The sequence below is a fragment of the Arachis hypogaea genome, chromosome 19 (genome assembly GCF_003086295.3).
Source record: "Arachis hypogaea cultivar Tifrunner chromosome 19, arahy.Tifrunner.gnm2.J5K5, whole genome shotgun sequence".
NCBI lineage: Eukaryota > Viridiplantae > Streptophyta > Magnoliopsida > Fabales > Fabaceae > Arachis > Arachis hypogaea.
Window position 1 is genome coordinate 132,408,067 of NC_092054.1, and position 13,600 is coordinate 132,421,666.

Here is a 13,600-nt window from a genome sequence, read left to right on the forward strand (position 1 = left end):
ACTATTCTCTTTAACCGCTAAACTCATACTTAGAGAATTTAGGATTTAAAAGGTTATTGCATGTACTATTTATGTGACTTGACTTTATGGTTATATGAATTCACTATTAAGGTAGTGTATCGCATACCAATTTATATATGTATCGGAAAGTCATATATATATTTCATATGAGAAAAGTTTAAGGGTAAGTGAAATTTATTATCTTTAGTTAGTATTTTTAATCATTAATTTAATTTGATAATTTTTTTAATCTAATAATCTAACAAAATATTTTTAATCTGCATTTTTAAACATTATTGACTAACTACTGATAAAAAATAATAAATTCTACTAATTTTTTAATATTTTTTTATGTGATACATGAGCATAAATAAGTATAACTTTTAATTTTGGGACATCTTTATATAAGTTCAGCTGACAATATCAAAAAAATATTGTTGAGAGTTGTCCGAATTATGTAAAGATTAATTAATGTTTCACCAACAAACTTTAATATTTTGGAATTACGTAGAAATTAAGGTTTATTTGAATTATCGTTGTTCATATTTTTTTAATGTCTTTGGTACTTTTTTAACTAAAATCTATAAAAAGAATAATTTTAACTAATTTGAGTTAGTAGAATAGTTAGTTCACTTTTCTATTTAAGTAAGTATTAGAGAGAGTTTAAATATAATAATTTTTTATCAATAAATTCTTAAATAAAACTCATATTCACATCAGATTAATTTTTAGTGCATGTTTGGGCGCCATTATTTTGTTAAAAAAAGATCTTTTTTTATTTTTTAACGTGTTTGGCAAATTTCTAGTAGTAAAAGTAAAAGCACTAGTAAAATCAAAAAAAGATCTTTTTTGAGAAGCTGTAATTTACATCTTTTTTTAAAAGATCTTTTTTCCTTAAAAAAAAGATATTTTTCATGTAATAAATGAACAAAAAAGTACTTTTATACTGTTATACCCAAACATAATTGATAGATAAAAAGACCTTTTTACATGAGATATCCAAACATAAAATTACTTTTACTTCTCTATAAGATCTTTTAAAAAAAGATAACTCAAAAAAAGATCTTTTTTTAAAAGCTCACCCAAACAAGCCCTTACATCTTTTTTTAAAAGATCTTTTTTCCTTAAAAAAAAGATGTTTTTCATGTAATAAATAAACAAAAAAGTACTTTTATATTGTTATACCCAAACATAATTGATAGATAAAAAGATCTTTTTATATGAAATATCCAAACATAAAATTACTTTTACTTCTCTATAAGATCTTTTAAAAAAAGATAACTCGAAAAAAGATCTTTTTGTAAAAACTCACCCAAACAACCCCTTAATCTATCTAATTAAAAATACTCTTGGATAAAATACTAGGAGGAGGAAAAAAAAAGGTTAGTTTAGTAGCTTAGTGTAGGTGGTGATTGGGCAAATCTATGACAGGTTAACGTTACAACACAGCCGCTGCCTGATCTCCACTAGCCAGGCAGCCACGTCTCCTTCTCCGCCTTGCTCCGCCGCAGGTAAATGCTTCCTTTCCCTTTTCGCCACTCTTAAGTCTCATATGCATCTCTTCACTCTATTCCTCATTTCTTTCCGTTCCGCATTTTTCTAAATATATTTACATGTTTATTCTGTAGTTCACTTTGATCCATTTCCTTTTCTATTTACTCTTTTTATTCAAAATTATTTTCAATTTGATTTGCTTTCCAGTGAAACGAACATTTTGCGGCTGAAAGACTCAAAGTTCAGGCCTTGAAAGTTGAAAGCATGCAATTGTTATTATGAATGTCTTTTAGCTGTGAACGTTCGCTGTAGCCATAATCAGACTAAAAACCCTAATAAGTGTATAATTCAGATGTATTTTGTATGAAGTTCCAGGTTTCTGGGCTTCAATTGCTTGATAAATGGTTTTGATGTTGCATAATCATGTTGATTGTTGATAAATCAAGATATGGAGATTTATAAATGTTTGGAATTGTATTAGTAATTTTCTTTGCGATTATCCATTATGTTGATAATTGTGGTACACCACTCAAATAAGAAGTCTCATAGGTTTTCATCGTTGTGTTTTAAGAGTGTGAAGCATATGATATAGAGAAGAAGGGGCAGCTGAAGTTGTATTCTCTTGGAGATGGGAGAAATTTGGTGGTCGCTTTTGGGCGCTGCAATCCCTGTGCTTGTTGCTGGACAAGCTTTTCGGCTCAAGGCAAGGCACGCAGAAGAGCAGAAGTTGAAGAGTGCAAGGGGAAGAGAAAGGAGTTCGGATGAGATCTTTGTCTGTGAAAGGGTCTGCACTTCAAAGAGGATGTTGAAGAAGGTTGGTTCGTTCTCAAAGGATCCCATTCCTGACACCTGTGTCACCGTGTGCGGTGTGTCTGATCTTGATGCATGTGCTGATGCGTGCGCGCGCACTGTTTGTGTTAACCAGCATCAAGTGCCTAACTGGAACGACATATGCCTTAGAAGGTGCCAAAGTGAATGCCTGAAACTCTCTTCTCAATCTTCTTAGGGATTAATTGCATTTTGGGCAATCAAATGTTTATGTGTGCATGCTGAATTATGTTTAGATGGTTAATATTTTGTTTGATCATCATCCTTTCCGGAAACGGTATCGAAATGCAAGTCAGGGTATAGTTAACTAGATTCTACTAGTTCATATAGGATTAACTTGTTGAAGATCTAAATGCTAGTTTCTTTCGCTGCTCAATTGGTGCACAACATTGTAGAAAGGGTAAATTATGAAACCAATAATACAGAACAAGTTAGTTAAAGCTGAAAATTTCAGACAATCTGTCTTGGTTAAAACTGGCCATAGATCACGCACGTTTCAAAAAAGTGTCATGTTTATATTGTTCAGGATTAGCGTACACAGTTTGTAATAGAACATATAGTTATTAGTAGGGTTTATAATATCTTGTCTAAATTCCATATGAATTTACAGGTTAATGCAGTTTAGTGTTTGTAAGGGCTGCTTTCTCAGTTGAATTGATCTTTAATGTTCTCTATTTGTGTTCATATGAAACTTCTTGAAATAGGTTTCCATTTCTAGGGATTGCCTTCGGAAGCCCCCACATATTTTTTTCCCGTCACTTGTCTTGTTTGCTTTTGTCCAATTTTACTTTTACCTTGGATTCTCTAATTTGTGGGAGTTCCCTAGTTTTATTTATTAATTGATTAACTTAGAGTATCATTCATATTTGTAAAGTAGATTGCAAACCTATAGTAGTAATGGTGTGTGCAAAGAAAATCTTTATACTTTCTCCCTTGCCTCTTTTATTCCCCTTCAAAGAAAATGCACAAGATCCGAAGGAACATGATGCAAACTAATAATAACAATAGTCCTTAAAATGGTGCAACTTACAGAAGCTTCTAATGGTGAAAAAATAATGCAGCTACAAATAGATCAACACATTAGGCAACATAGTACATTGGATTTGGAAGTTTAAATGTTCTTATGCTGCTTGGAGGCCCTTGAATGCTGCTGTATTGATCACCCAAAATTCCCCAAATGCGGTAGCCATTATTAACCAGTTGTTTTCTCACATCAGATTTGTATTTTTGTACTGATACTAACTCATTAGCAGGTGCTCTGCATAGAGAAAAATAGAACAAAACACAGCAAAAAAAAATTAATGAGCAAACAGAATACAGCAGTAATAGAAAAATAGAGGAAATGCTTGATTTATAGAATTAACCTCATGATAAGACTTGTCCAACCATAATAACCAACATTGACAAGGTTGTCAATTGTAGCAGACCTTAGATGCTCCCTCCTTGAAGAAATCAAGATGATCTGAATTCCTCTGGATTTAAGTGCATTGAAAAGCTTCAATGAGTCGTCAAGAGCTTTCGCCTTGCTCTTGCTCATCCACTCCTCCAATGATGTCAAATTTAGCTTCTTTCCCCTATTGTCAATGGAGAAAGAGGCTCGTCACTCAGAATAGTAGGCATATTAGAAACTGAACAAAAAATTCACCGTCACATTCACCATGGTAGAGAACAAGATAATCAAACTCAAGTTCATCTAAATAGTGTAACTTACACGAGTTTAAGCGACCCAAATTGTAAAGTTTAACCCAAAAACTCGATTCAAGATCTAAACTTGTAAACTCATAAGAGTTAACTCGAGTTTGGTAACCCCTCGGGGAGGTTTTTCAACTCTCCCGAGACATAATACCAGAACAACTAGACCCCTCATCAATTCTCTCTTCCCTTTATTAATATTTTATACTCAACTTACTCTTCTAACTAACTAGGTGTCAAGCTTCAAGAAAACAAGTGTAGGGGAAAGCAAAGATTAACAAAAGAATGAACATTAAGATGAAAGTGGATTTTGAATTTACCCGTATAGGTTATCCTTGTAGTAAGGAACTGTAGAGAGCAAAGTATCATCAATGTCAAAAATCCATGCATCTTTACCATCTTTTATTAGATTGCAGCTGGTGCTGACATAAACCAAGCATTCTTCAGTTGTCCTCTGAGAGTCCACTGAGTACTGAGTACCCTTCATGTATTTTCCAATGTATTCAGTGCATTCTTCAGGCACAACTTCAAAACCTCTAATGTTATGAAGCTCCACATTCATCCTCCAAGCTTCACAGTAGTTCTTCAGGCTGATCTTCAATCCTCTCTTTGTCTTCTGATTCAATATGTTCCAATCTGCAACTGCCAAAGGAATCAAAAGGCACATGAAAACCAAAGAATGCACAAGTGATTTCCTCATTTTCCTCTCTCTTTTCTAGGTTGATGTGAGGAATAGTGGAAAATAAATGGACCCAAATGTTGCTTTTATATTTGCAATGGAGTTAGAGTTTTCTTTTTCTAATTATGTGCTCACACTTTTATTTAGATTATTTTTTATTAGCAAGAATCAAATACGAGACTTTTTTTTTTTTTCTTGTTATCTATGTTATCTCCTAATCCGACAGACCAAGAATTAATCTGTTACGAATCAGAGCTTCATTTAAAGGTTTGTCGTTAACCAATAAGTTACTGCACACACAAAGCGGGATTAAATCTCCAACACTTATGTAAACGGACAAATGAACTAATCAATTGACTAACCCAAGTTGGTTATTGAATGCAAGACCTTATTAAAGAAAATCGAACATGTATTACTTGAATCAACCTGCATAGGTGTGGAATGGATCTAGACAAACACCATTCACATGGGTGTGTGGGGACAGAGTTAATGGTTACTGCAAACCCATGATCTCCCTTCAATCAATCATCACTGGCAAATGCCTTAAAATAATAAGAAGACTTGCATTATGAGGGGAGACATGCTAACAAGAATGCCTGTGGAAGCCAAAAATTCCAATATAAGTTGACAAAAATAACATGCTTGTATTCTTCTCGTGGATTTGCATCTCGTGATCACGTTCTAAATTTGTTTAATTTTTCTAATAAATATTTAAAAGGTATGACCAAAACTTTGTCAATTTTGGCTTCATCCACTACTCATGGTTTATAAATTGCTTCGGTGATTCGTAAGAGGCGCAAAGAATGGAAATTAGGACATGACGAGTTAAATAACTAAAGCAACTGCCACTTGTGCTAATTCTCATGATTGACAAACATGATTTGTTATTTGTCATAATAAAACGCTTTTAATTTTTTACTATGTGAATAAAATTAACAGTTTATTAAATAATAATCCCATGTTAGCTTTTGATTTATATCTTCAACCAACATGTGCGTAATAAATGCATTTATTTATTTATTTATTTTTGGTGACTAATGCATTTATTTAATTTGATGTACAGTTTATAGCATTACCTTTACTTATTTGTTATTACCGAAGGATCAATTTAATCAATGACATTGATATACCAATGAACAAAACTTCTTTGCTTATGAGTTATCGCTGTCATAACCCTAACACTAACTCACGAACTTTAAGTTTAAATTTTTTTCATAGCAACACAAAGAAGGCACTACAAAAATCGGGATATAATAAATTATTAACCTTTTATCTTATTTTCTTTTATTTTCCCTTTTTCTTTGTTGGTTCGAAATTGATCATCTCATCAATACTTTATAAAGTCAGTTTTTCATTATTTATTATTTTTTAATGCACTCAGCAAATGCATATAGATTTTCTTTTTGTTTTTTTATTTTTTATTTTTTGCATGCTCCTAATGCATATGTAATGATTTTTTTTCTAATGCTCCTAATACATATAGGACATCTATATAAAATAAAAAATAATTTAAAAAAGGAATGGAAGATCTAATTTCAAGCAATAAGAACTATGATAATCGAGATACTAGTGCAATAACGGAAAAAAAAACTAGGAATGATGTTCAAACTTTTGCTATACTAGACACTGCAGCAAGAGCTTATATCATAAGTTCATAACTAATGTGCTCCACATGCTTAATCAAAAGGACTTTATTGTCTATTTCTGACAGTGTGTCCCAATAAAAGTTGACAAATGGTGTCTGCATATCTTTCAACTTTGGCAACCACACAAGTACCTTAAAGTGCTACATTCATCATTTGAGTATTTGACCACTACAGCCAAAGAATCTCATCATGATGTACCACATAATCAAATATAATCTCAAACATTTTTACTGCAAACATTGTAATAATTTTAGGGTTCATGCATCTTCCAACCAAATTCATTCGTTCTTTTCGATAACTATTCAAACAGCAAAGATAAAAAAGTAGTTACTTTTACAGATATAGCAATACACAAGACATTCATAAATTGGAAGCAACAAAATCTAAATTGCTATCATGAAAGAGTTATATACTCAAGATTATGTGCTAATTTCAATTTCTTCTCATTAGCAACTATAACAAACCCAATCTCAATGTTACAGTTTACCAAATTTGGTTCAACAAAACAAACCCTATATGACACATTCTACCCCCTTCAACAAAAAAAGAACGAGGAAAATGATGGTTTACAAAAGTTCTTGCCTATGAAATGTGAAACAAAAAGCACAGCCAGATCTCCTAAATAAGATAACATCTTACAGTATGAAAAATAAAAATTAGCAAACCTAAACATAGAAATGATCCATTAATGTATAAAAACATAAAATATTTTTTTCATCAATTGCCTTTTATGATACAGTAAGATAACTATGACTGCTATATAACCTCAAACTACGCCTTTACCGTCATACCTCCTACGCTCTTTTCGGCCGAAGAGTAGGACTCTGTGCATGAATTATTGCCACAACAATGGAGAAAGCTTGTAGTGCAGACAGAGGTGGTTGAAAATGAATAAAGTATAAACCGTCGTGAACATTTATCATCCTCAAGGTTGGGCAGAAATCGCCGGAACCCTGAAATATGCAAGGCATGTCATCATCTCATCGCATACTTAGACAAATGGTTATTAATTGTTTAGCAAGCACGAAAAGTCAATTCGAGATCACGAATACAGGCATGTCCAGAATATAACTAACAATGTTTAATTCAAGAGAATAGAGAAAAAGTAATAGCCTATTGGATGATATACCTGAGTAACTAAATCAGCTGACTTGCATTCTCCTTGTGTATCTACTTGACTCGGAACCTCGGATGCACTTGATCTTCGCTGAAGTACAGTCAGAGGACATCCCTCATCCCAACCACCACAGTCACAGCGGCCGCCAGATCTCCATCTATCTATCAGACTGGATGGACCACCATCTCTGATTCTTGGCCCGCCATGAAGGCCTGCTGGAATTAGAACGCTTGTGCTAGTCGAGCAATCACCAGTATTTCGTGCACAACTTTCAGAAGGCAACATCGTCTCTGATTTACTGAGAAATTTCAAACCCCAGCCCCCTACTTTCGCAGCAGGCTTATTACAAGGAAGATGGTCTTTCACAACAATAGCAGCCAACTCAAAATTCGGAGGAACATTAGTCTCTAATAAATTGGCCTTACCGAGAGCATTCGGCTCCCATGGACAACTTTCCTCTATCGAACTTGATCCACCAAACTTTGAGAGCGTCCTGCGTTTCGACGATGGACTAGTTTTAAACACTTGTGACACCTTCTTTGTCAGCCCCTTGTTCTTCCTATGAGAATCATCCGATGCGTGCGTTTCTTTGTCGAAAATTTCCGCATTGCCAAACAATGTAAACTCAGTTTCCATTATTTTGCTATTGTTCGGACAGAGGGTGAAACTTGTTGACACATTCATCTTACCAACAATATTCGAAACACTGTCGGGAATATTGCGACCCTTATGGCTACTCTTGTTCAAATGAAACTGGTAGACAAAATCCAAATCCTTATCATCTGCTGAGTCTACCTCCATCAAATGTGCTACATAGACCTCCTTCTGATCGTCCGCGGAAAAAATAAAACGAGGAATCCCTCGATTCCATGTGCATTGGATCATTCCTTGAGAAAGAGTTGAAGAAGCCGAAGACAACCAATCCGAACAAGTAGTGTTAGTGCTAGAACTAGAAGCAATCCTTTTGTGAACTGGAACAGAACCATACTTATGATGTGCTTCCTTTTCCGGTTTATGCGACGAAGAAATGGTTAAACCACCAGAAGAGTCCATAAAATCATAGCACGTCGATCCCTTTTCGTCGGAGAAGTTCATCCTGCTCACATCGTCATTTCTATCAGATACACCAAACTTCTGAAGCAGAGCACTATTCAATATATTTATCATACTCTTACTCCCCATAACCGTTCCTAAACCCCAATGCTCCCCGGAACTAGCACTAATTAAGACTCTCCCGGGGCATTCAAAGATGAATTGTCCCGAATCACACGCATTTAAGCTTTCTGACAAAGCCACCATGTTTGTGGCCCTCAAGTTTACAGGTATGTTGCATTGAGCTGCTTTTATCGCGGCGCTATGCATAAATTCGAGGCAGCGACGAAGATACTTCTCATCCACACTCACCACATGCTTTGGGATCCTGTTGTCTATTCCATGAACACGCCGGAAGAACAAATCTTTGAAGCATACTTTACCCAACTGTGATTGGATAGCATTCACAACTAGGCCGCGAGGCGAATTTGAACTTCTAATCAACTTCTTTAACTGCCATTTCGACGAGTCTTCGTCGTCCGCTACTTCCCTATCATTGTACAAGCTATGCAGTGAATCCTTTTCTCCATGGCTCTCTTTCTGAATCCAAAAGTCTGAGTTTTCCATCTTTTATTTAAACTATATCCAAAATTGATTTCAGGAACCTTCTCTCATAGTCCTCTTCCTTTCAAAATAATTGATGAACCATAAATCAGTAACCTGGAAACACAGAAATCAAATAAAATCTGAGTCTTCTAAGACATCATGACTAGTAAGAATTTGCAGAACAAAATCCCTACAAATCTATACGATTTAACAAAATTCCTTGGAACATGCAATTCCATAATTTAGCTGAACTAAATTACATTTATACTAAAACAGAAGTTTACTCTCTACTACTATATTTTTACAAAAAAAAAAGGATAAAAAAATCAAAAAATAAATAAAGTGACTTTAGAATAAGTGAGGATGAAGAAAATAACAAGGTTCATTCTTCCCAAATCTTCCAACCATAAACCCCATAAAAAGAAATGGTCAATCAAATATCTTGTAACTGAAATTAGCCGAACTAAACCCACAACAAATATAAACTTTTTGCAGAAAACATAATTATATAATTATAATAACAACAACAATAATAATGAAATTAAAGAACAACTTTTTAGTTAGCAAACAAACCTGGATCCAGGAAGAGCCAAGAGCACCCCAACAAATTAAAAAGAACAAGATTAACAGAAGTAGCTGATTTATCACTCTCAATAATTCTTAGCCCTCAAAAAAGTGTTTTTTTTTTTTTGTGCCCCCAAAAAATGAACAAGAAAAAGAGGAGAGAAGAAACAAGAGAGAAACCAAGTCAGCAGCACATGGGAAACAAAAGGATCTCCGCAGAAGCCAGAATAGAACCACCACAAGCAATGATGATGATGATAATACTAATTAAGGTTCCAAATAAAATCAAACAAAAATTGTGTTTTATAATAATAATAATAATGTCTTTCAACAGAAGGGTGTAACTGTATTTGTGTGTGACACCATTATTCTCTGAAGAGAGAGAAAATCTAACTGAAGTGGGACAAAGGAACAGAGGCATATGAACATGGGGATTTAGTTAGACACGTCTTTAAGGTTGAAAATTTAGTACACTAAATGGGATGTGTGTTTTCTTAGCTGGGTTCTTTCTTCATTCACGTAATAGCCTAATAGGAACTAGTCAATTTTCTAATAATAAATTTGATATTAGTTAAAATAATAAATATTTGAAACTTTAATTTAAGTCTTATAAATAGTAAATATAATTTATATATATTATATATAAAGAAAAACATAGTTGAAAGAAATATAAAGTTTAAAAAACAGATATATTTTCTATAAAAAATAGCAGATATATTTTCTATAAAATATATTTAATGGAAAATTAAATAAATTTAAAATATACTTAAATATTATATTAATATATAATATCCTAAATATATTCTAACAAGTATAATATATAATAAAATTATATATTAATATAATATTTAAGTATATTTTAAATTTATTTAATTTTCTATTAAATTAATTTTATCATTATAATTAGATTATATTCTGATCTTAATCTATAAATAGATACTTTTTATTATATATTTACAACATAACAATATTTAAAAATCAAATTTATTTTTGAGTCATTTATCATATAATTCTAACTCAATTATAAATAAATTTTAAGTTATACTAATGTTTATGATGAATGAAATACATTTTTTTTAAATAAATTAGTTAACCAAATATATAAATATCTTTAAGTATTTACAAAAATATATTAAAATATCATTATCAAATGAAAAAAACAAAATAAAACATTGCCCCTAAAAATGAGGATGCACTTGTAGGAGAATAGGTCCCACATGGCAAAGAGTATACCGAAACAATTGCAAGATGGATAAAGAGAAAGAGAACAGATTCATGAGCTGGTTAGCATGATAGCAATGTGACTCCACTAAAGCCAAAGCTGCTGCCATTTCCACATTTTCATTTTCATCTCTGCCTTATGCCTATGCCTATTTCCATTTACTTTTCTAACCTATTTTCATTTTTTTTTCCAACAGCGTTCATGCTTTTACTTCGTAGCTAATATACACAATAAAAGTAGGTAGCTACTCCAATGAAGATTTAATGATTATCATCATGTGAAGATACATCATTTTGACCATTAGATGATAGATTGTAAGGCTTGATTTTATTTGAAATAAAAGTGTTATCTTTATTTAAAGTGTTGCTAAATAAATAAGTTATATTTTTTAAACAAGGATCATCATGAAAAGATGTTTTTGACATCTTCATGAGAGTAGTTGCCATAAAAGTATATCAACTAATTAGGAGAAAGAAATTACTACCTTCTAAGGTTTATAATAACTATTTGTTTGGTTTTTCATTTTTGTTTTCTTTTTAAATTTATATATAATCTATTAATTTAAAATATCTCAAAAATAAATTATAACAACGATTAGTATAAATTAGTATTTGTTGAAAAATATTAGAATATTTATCTATTAATTATATTGATATAAATTGATGTTTTTGTTAATAATAAAATATTAGATAATTTATTATTTAAATTATTTTTTAATTTATTTATCATCTATAGATAGATAGTACTTTAAATTATATTAGATAAACCAATCATAAATTATCATAACAACGTATAAATAATAGTTTAGGGTAAAACACGTAAAGAAACCAAATAAAAAATCATATTAGATAAAAGTCCTAAAACAACTAACTCCATGAAAGTTTTCATTCACATTTCTATATAAATCGAATCCATTGAATTTAAATTAGCTCTTCTGGTATTAAATTAAACCTATTAGTTTCAATTTATCAAGGAATAAAATTCAAAATGCTACCTGTAGACTGTAGTTTTATATCCCTAGTAAATCGATACAAGTAGTTTTGGTTTAACCCTTGATTTTATTGTTCCTAGTAAATTGAATGGAGTGAATTTGATTTACAAACAAACTCATAGTAAATCGAATGGGATAAATTTGATTTATGAGTGAAACATACTATAATAGTAAATCGACTCTAATAGGTTCGATTTGGCATAGATATCTCTATATATAGAATTCGAATTCACTTATTTCGAATTATATTTCGAAACCCAACTTCTCCAAAACGTAAAATTCAAAGAAATAAAGAAGATCTATACTACAACATTCAAACTGCGAAAATAAAAGACGACCCAAATTGAATCTATTGGTTTGACGCTGGAGTTACCTATATTACTAGTAGCGTCTATGAAGAGGTCAGTGAATAAAATTTAATTAATTTATTTAAGAAATAAAAAATTTGATACTCATATTAAATTGCTTAAAACTTGTTTAGATGCGTTATTAGAGTTTTTAAATTTTAAATAATAGTTATAGTATGGATTTAGTTTTAGTAGTTTATTAAAACACTAAAACTGCAAATGCATGTTGGATGAGGGATAACTAAATGTAAGATAGAATAGTAATTACAGGTTTGATTAGAATTTAAAAATTTTACATGTTAAAAGTTTAACAAAGTTAGAAATTTTGTTGGAGTTTAATTTAATTTAATTTTGGTTTCAAGTGTTAAATTAACTAGGCAGTAAAAGATTAGTAAGGATTTAATATGATTTAATTTATTTAAAAAATTTAATTCTAAAATATTAAATTAATGAGGCACTACAAGTTTTGTTATAGTTTAGGATTTAGCTTTACGTACTAAATATTAGATTAACTATGTTTTATTAGATGTTAATTTAATTTACGTTAATTTAGTTTAATTTAATTTAATTCTTAAATATTAGATTATTTATATTCAAGTTTGCAATATCTTTTATATTAAAGTATATTTTTATTAAAATTCTCCATTTTAGAATTTTTTTTTTGTTTTCTAAATTGTTATAGTTCTTAGAGAATTTTTGTATCGTCATGCAGCTCTACCGATATCACCAACATGAGGAGGCAGCATGGTAAGCCTGCCATATCTGCAGATGGTAGGCTTAGCCCCTTTCGCGAGGCTCAACGACCACTAGTTTTGGTTGGATGAGCTGCTGGTCAATGCATTTGTCGAGCGATGGTGTCCCGAGACCCATACCTTCCACATACCATTCGAAGAGTGCACGATTATGCTACAGGATGTTGTATATTAGTTAAGCCTCCTCATCGACGAATAGTACATCCGTCATCAGTGGATGTTTGACGGATTTCTAGCGGTACATTGACGGTAACCGACCTGCATGGGATTAGTTTGTGGAGTAATTGGGTATGTTGCCTCTAACGAATTGCATCGAACTTGTCAAGTGCACTTGGATGCAGGAGACATTCAGCGACCTTCCCCATGACGTAGACGAGGAGACAATCAGAAAGTACGCGAGAGTGTACGTCATGATGCTATTATCGACACAACTTTTTGATAACAAGTCTGGTACACGCATGTATATTAGGTGGCTACCATACGTAGCAAGATTAGAGGACATGTACAGATACAGCTGGGGATCTGCGGCTCTATTGTGGTTATACCGGTGTTTATACCGTGTGGCCAACAGAAATGTGGTTAAGTTGACCGGTCCATTGAAGTTCCTCTAGTCATGGATCTTTTGGCAGT

General features: G+C 32.1%; 3 protein-coding genes across 3 annotated transcripts; 1 reads left to right on the forward strand and 2 right to left on the reverse strand.

The window, feature by feature from the left end:
• The first annotated feature begins 1,370 nt into the window (after nucleotides 1-1,370).
• LOC112779289 (uncharacterized protein At5g64816) lies at nucleotides 1,371-3,060 on the forward strand. The gene is made up of 2 exons (XM_025823537.3): nucleotides 1,371-1,511; nucleotides 2,066-3,060. The coding sequence occupies exon 2, from the start codon at nucleotides 2,123-2,125 to the stop codon at nucleotides 2,498-2,500; it is 378 nt and encodes a 125-aa protein (XP_025679322.1). The 5' UTR covers nucleotides 1,371-1,511; nucleotides 2,066-2,122; the 3' UTR covers nucleotides 2,501-3,060.
• A 178-nt stretch (nucleotides 3,061-3,238) lies between these two features.
• On the reverse strand, nucleotides 3,239-4,777 carry LOC112779288 (acid phosphatase 1). Its single transcript, XM_025823536.2, has 3 exons — nucleotides 4,335-4,777; nucleotides 3,687-3,896; nucleotides 3,239-3,580 (listed from the first exon to the last, which is right to left on the reverse strand). Exons 1-3 carry the CDS (start codon nucleotides 4,712-4,714, stop codon nucleotides 3,403-3,405), a joined length of 768 nt encoding a protein of 255 aa, XP_025679321.1. The 5' UTR covers nucleotides 4,715-4,777; the 3' UTR covers nucleotides 3,239-3,402.
• Nucleotides 4,778-6,758: 1,981 nt separating this feature from the next.
• On the reverse strand, nucleotides 6,759-10,212 carry LOC112779287 (uncharacterized). Its single transcript, XM_025823535.3, has 3 exons — nucleotides 9,668-10,212; nucleotides 7,469-9,208; nucleotides 6,759-7,292 (listed from the first exon to the last, which is right to left on the reverse strand). Exons 2-3 carry the CDS (start codon nucleotides 9,113-9,115, stop codon nucleotides 7,134-7,136), a joined length of 1,806 nt encoding a protein of 601 aa, XP_025679320.1. The 5' UTR covers nucleotides 9,116-9,208; nucleotides 9,668-10,212; the 3' UTR covers nucleotides 6,759-7,133.
• Between the last annotated feature and the right edge of the window lie 3,388 nt (nucleotides 10,213-13,600).

Coding starts and splice junctions, on each gene's coding strand:
- LOC112779289 (XM_025823537.3), top strand. CDS start 2,123: ATGGGAGAAATTTGGTGGTCGCTTTTGGGCGCTGCAATCCCTGTGCTT.
- LOC112779288 (XM_025823536.2), bottom strand. CDS start 4,714: ATGAGGAAATCACTTGTGCATTCTTTGGTTTTCATGTGCCTTTTGATT. Junction 3,897..4,334: donor TACAAGGATAACCTATACGG/GTAAATTCAAAA, acceptor CATTGACAATAG/GGGAAAGAAGCTAAATTTGA. Junction 3,581..3,686: donor TGGACAAGTCTTATCATGAG/GTTAATTCTATA, acceptor TTCTCTATGCAG/AGCACCTGCTAATGAGTTAG.
- LOC112779287 (XM_025823535.3), bottom strand. CDS start 9,115: ATGGAAAACTCAGACTTTTGGATTCAGAAAGAGAGCCATGGAGAAAAG. Junction 7,293..7,468: donor CAGCTGATTTAGTTACTCAG/GTATATCATCCA, acceptor TGCATATTTCAG/GGTTCCGGCGATTTCTGCCC.